At 37.2% G+C, this 5,750-nt stretch overlaps 1 protein-coding gene across 1 annotated transcript in view; it reads right to left on the bottom strand.

Annotated features, from left to right (window-relative positions):
* Positions 1–5,750, bottom strand: part of LOC102247542 (vascular endothelial growth factor receptor kdr-like) — a gene marked incomplete at its 5' end in the record, with an annotated part of 251,412 nt that overhangs the window by 109,110 nt on the left and 136,552 nt on the right. Inside the window, one exon of the mRNA XM_014539495.1 lies at positions 1,363–1,462. Within this exon, the coding sequence (XP_014394981.1) occupies positions 1,363–1,462 (100 nt within the window). The remainder of the gene's footprint in view (positions 1–1,362; positions 1,463–5,750) is intronic.

The following is a 5,750-nucleotide window of genomic DNA, read 5'->3' as shown; positions in this document are numbered from 1 at the left end:
CTTGGCTCCAGTTTGATATAATGTGTGTGGTCACATCTCTTCCAAAAGGCTAAGGGAAGCTATTCTTGTAACTCAAGCTTCTGGTGGCCATTTTTATTCAATTTTTAAAAACATAAATATATAAGTATAAAATCTAAGGTTAAAAGGGACCAGTGACATGGTTATATCTAGTAGTTGAACACTTTCCACAATTTATAAATTTGATGAAAAATGTCAGTATATGCATCTTCATATGATTTTTGTATTTCTCGTTTCTTAGAACATATTTAAATTATGATAGGCATACTACATTTTATTGTTCTTTGTTTTATTGCACTTCACACATATTGCATTTTAATCAACATTGAAGCAAAACTCTCCACCAGCACAAAGATTATAATTTTCTGAAGGCTCAGATAATGGTTAGCATTTTTTAGCTATAACATTTTCATTAAGGTATGTACATTGCTTCATTTTAGACATAACGTTATAACACTTAAACTACAGTTTCCCATTGCATATAACTCTTATATAGTTCATCTTTTATTTGTTAATTTGATTCCCACCTAAATTTTCAAAAGTGTTTAAAATGGCTTACATGTGTTTAAAATATAAATTAGAAGTTAGAATGAAAACAAACAGAATAACAAAAATGAAATCCAGAGTAAGCTTATTAAAAAATGATCAACTATATAACTCTTACTAGAAGCCCAGTGCATGAAATTCGTGCACTCAGGGGGGCGGTCCCTCAGCCCAGCTTGCAAGAGGGTGCAGACCAGGCCAAGGGACCCCACCAGTGCATTATCGAGGCTGGGGGGGACATGGGATGTTGGCCAGCCGGGGAAGGACTGTGGGAGGGCTCCAGGGCGTGTTCGGCCTGTCTCGCTCAGTCCTGATAGGCTGGACCCCAGCAACAAGCTAACCTACTGGTTGGAGTATCTGCCCCCTGGTGGTCAGTGCATGTCATAGCAACTGGTCGACCAGTCGACTGTTTGCCCCCTGGTGGTTAGTGCACGTCATAGCAAGCAGTTAAGCAGCCTTAGCATATCATTAGCATATTAAGCTTTGGATGGGTTGAATGGCCAACCAGATGACTGGACACTTAGCATATTAGGCTTTTATTATATAGGATATGCAATGGGAAACAAAAAAAAAACTGTGTGACTTGCACTTGCATTACTTCAATGTGACCTTTATTGCAAGAGTCTGGAAATAAACCTGCAATACCTTTGAGGTATGCCTTTATACTTGAGAAAGGCAAAAGAAGTGTGTTGTCATTGAACAAGATTTTACTTACTATCTTATATGATCTGTAATGCTTACTTTGACCCTTTTATCCAAGTTAATTTAGTCTGATGACCCTTAGCCTGAAGAAAGACTTACATTTCAGGAGTGGAATATTCAGGAGATTTCATTCGTGTCCCCTCTTTAAGCTGACGACAGAATTCTTCATCTATTTGCACTCCTGGGTATGGTGAGGCACCTGGGACATAAGAAAAAACATATATCTTATTCATTCCCATGAAATAAGTAACCCATCAAAATCTTAAAAGGCAGAAACCTAAAAAGGATTCTAAGGAGGGCAAACAGCTCCAGATCTACATAGCTATGTAACATTAGACTTCCGTCGAACTTGACAGTTTAGAGACTGGCATACATGATTATTCCAGAAACCACACATATAAATTGCTTTGAGATTAGGATAAAGGTTTTTAAAATCTACTGATAAATTTCCATTGAGTTGGCCATATTTTCATGCTTTTAAATGATATATTCAGGCATTATCCTGTTATTTGCTTGAATGTAACCCACCTTTCAATATAAGATGGGTGATATTTTTTAATCCAAAAATATCTGTTTTTGCAGTTTCTGAATGCCCTTTTTATACTATACTTTAACCTCTGACATTCTAACGTAGTCCAGGCCTCAAGAAAAACAAGGGAGCATATTTCCAGCCAGTGTGGATATCTGTCTCCAACTTGGGAACTGTAGTCTTGTGGCATCCAGACCCAAAAGAAAAATAAGGCCTGAGGATAAATTCCATGTTGATAAATTGGAAAATTAATCACAAAAATGTCTTATGGTAAAGAAAAAACACATTTCCCAAGTTTGAATCACAGTTTAAAGTAGATTAAGAGATTACAAAATATCAAACCTCAGGTCTCTTTAAACATCTATATCTGTGCATGGGTAGGCTACATTTCCAAAGTCATGATTCTTATTTTTGCTTTATGTTTAATAGTTATTAAAACTCTAAAATACATTTTCTAGGACTTTGAGATTCAAGATGGTGTCAATATTGCTAAAAATTCATTTAAATAATTTTTGAGTATCTATAAGAAATTTTTAGTATAAGTAATTTGTACCCTACCTAAATTTCCAAAAGTGTTTAAAATGGCATACAGTTGTTTAAAATATAAATTAAAAGTTAGAATTAAAACAAACAAACAGAATAATAAAAATGAAATCCAGAGTAAGGTTAGTAAAAAATGATGAACTATCAAAATGTATAATTTGCTGTTAGGAAAACGGCACAACCTTACTTTCAATTTTCTAGTTTTCTGGAAGTTAGTTAAACAATAGAAACCTGATCTGTTACGTAACTCAAGGTAACTTGTAAGACACTATTAATTTTAGTTACTCTTCCTTGGTATCTGGTGATGCATTATTGCTCACTGTAATTCTCCTTCCAGATTTGGTGACTATTTTGTTGATGTAATATTTTAGGTCTCATAAACTTAACAATGTGTCATCTAACCTGTGAATCATGATCCTCCCAGATGAATGGAGGTATAGCAAACGATCTACATATCACTGGGGGCCATCAGTCATTATCTGTATCCTGAATACTTAATGTCTCATATAGAGTGATAAAAATGTTTATAAAGCATAGAAACAATGATGTAATTTACAAAGTTCAAATTATTTTCAGAAGTTCCTCAATTCAGACTAGCTTTTAGTTATGTGTACTTCCTCAACAAATTCATACTAAAAGTATAATCATAAAAATGCAATTCCTTTCCATAGTTTCACACTCTTGGTGGATAGAAGACCAAAATAATACAAAACATGGTATCCAGGGTAAATTTGTTGAACTCTCATGAATTTATTAAGGCAAAACATGACTTTCAACTTGTGATTTCATCTGTAAAGTTAGAAAGATTTGCTAGGTTGAGGGAAACAAACAAATTTCTGTTTAAGATATGTATCCTGACTAATTTAGAAGTTAGAAAAACTTCCTTTGGATGTTATTTCATAAGAATCTATTGTGCCTACTGCCCTAGGGAAAAAAAGGAATATAGCTATCAGTACCCAGCACAGCTCAATGGGATTGAGAAATGGCACACAATCCTGAGTTTTCTTATTCAGGAGATAGGGAGGAACGTGGGGTTCTACCAAATGTCATAGCATATGAGTTCACTGCCCTAGGGGAAAGAGTTGGGTAATTTGCAGCGTCAAGCATGGCTCTAAAATATTGGGAGAAGGCACAAAATCCTGAGGCTTTTTTCACAAGAGGGAGTGAGAGGACAGAAATGTGCACATACATAAAAAAGAATGAGAGATTGCCAAAGATAGTCTTTAAAGAATGGAAACAGTGTCTATTTTATTAAGAGTGCAGATACTGATACAAAGCTACAAGAAACACAAGGAATCAGGGAAATATGACACTACCAAAGGGACAAAATAAATCTCCAGAAACTGACCCTAAAAATGAAGATCTATAAATTGCCTGAAAAATAATTCAAAATAATGATCTTACAGAAGAACACAGAAAGTTAACTAAATAAAACCAGAAAAACAATACATAAACAAAATGAAACTATGCTATGGGGAGAGAACATGCGAGAACAGGCAAACCAACAGGCAACCATGTAGGCCTGGCATCCATGTAGGCTCAAGCATGACTCCAAGCCCGGTCCTAGGTCCCCAAGTGCAATCCCAGTGGAGCACAGTCAGGAACAGAAACTAAGCTAACCAGATATGAGTAGAGACTATGCTGGACTACCAGAGCCAAGGGTGATAGTGCTACAATTCTGGATCCTGACCCTCCTGGTGGGCACTTATTCTCACTAGGCCCTGGACTTATTCCATTCACCAATGTAAGATTACAAGGACAAGACCGAGCTAACACCCCTGGTAATGGATGAGACCATCAGGCACCTGAAGACAGTTCTTGGTTTTTACTTCAATACATCTTACCACTATACCTCAGAGAGAGAGAGGGGGGGGGGAAGAGAGAGAGAGAGAGAGAGAGAGAGAGAGAAACTATTAACAAAAACATAGAAACCATTCATGACTTTAAAAAACTACTTAACTGTGGGAAGCCACCACTTGCCAATACTGTCATGAGTGTGCACCAAGGAACACGGGAGGCCAATGGACCTTAAGCATTAGCAGGGCTGATGCTAAGCACTGATTGTTCGAGTTGAGATAGTGGTGGCTCAAAGCAATTTCCTGACCTGATAGCCTCCAAGTAAATGTTTACTGGACCTTAGTGATCTTTACTGATCTTTATTGACCTTAGAGACGGTCTGTCTGCTACCTGTTTGTCGTGCTTTACTGAAGGCAAGATGTGTATCTAAAACCGAATAAAAGCAGACAGGGCCCAATTTCAGTGTGTCTCTTCAAGAAAGAGGTTCCACCTGGCCCCCAAGACCTTGTAAATTCATATTTCTTGTATAGTATTTTCATTTGTGCACCGGCCCCTCTTTCAGATCCTGAACCCCACTGCGAAGGACATGGCACTTAACAAATTAGGTTTAGAAAGAACATACCTCAACATAATAAAGACCATATATGACAAACTAACAGCTAACATTATACTCAATGGTGAAAAGTTGAAAGCTTTCCTACTAATATCAGGAACAAAATAAGACTGCCTTCTTTCACCACTTTTATTCAACATAGTATCAGAAATCCTAGCCACAGAAATTACACAAGAACAAAAAGGCACCCAAATTAGAAAGGAAGTAGTAAAACTCTCACAATTTACAGATGATATGAAACTATATAAAAATCCTAGACACTAGACCAAAAAACTAATAGAACTAACACATGAATTCAGCAAAGTTGCAAATACAAAGTTAATGTTCAAATATATGTTGCAATTCTACACACTAACACTGAGCTATCATAATGAGAAATTAAGAAAACTATATCATTTATAATTATATACAAAGAATTAAATACCTAGGTATAAATTTAAGCAAGGAGATGATAGACCTGTACTGTAAAAACTAAAAGAAATTGAAGAGGACAGATATAAATGGAAAGATATATTGTGCTCATGGATTTGAGAATGAGTATTGTTAAAATTTCCATACTCCCCAAAGAAATCTATAGAGTCAACACAATATCTATCACAATGCCAATGAATTACTTGTCAGAAATAGAAGAAATAATGCTAAATTTTTATGGAACCACAAAAGTCACCAAATATCCAAAGTAATCTTGAGAACGAAGAACAAAGCTTAAGGCATCACAGTACCTAATTACAAACTATACTGAAAATATATAATAACTAGAGGCCCGGTGCACAAAAATTTGTGAACTCGGGGGGCTGGGGGAGGGGGGTCCCCCAGCCCGGCCTGTGCCCTCTCGCAGTCTGGGACCCCTCGGGAGATAACGACCTGCTGGCTTAGGCCTGCTCCCGGGTGGCAGAGGGCAGGCCCAATCCCTAAGTGCAGCCCCTGGTCAGGCTCAGAGCAGGGCCGATTGGGGAGTTGGGGCGCCGCCCCATCATGCACAGAGCAGGGCGGATCAGGAGGTTG

This window comes from Myotis brandtii, unplaced genomic scaffold (genome assembly GCF_000412655.1).
Source record: "Myotis brandtii unplaced genomic scaffold, ASM41265v1 scaffold219, whole genome shotgun sequence".
NCBI lineage: Eukaryota > Metazoa > Chordata > Mammalia > Chiroptera > Vespertilionidae > Myotis > Myotis brandtii.
This window is presented reverse-complemented; position numbering and strand designations above follow the sequence as displayed.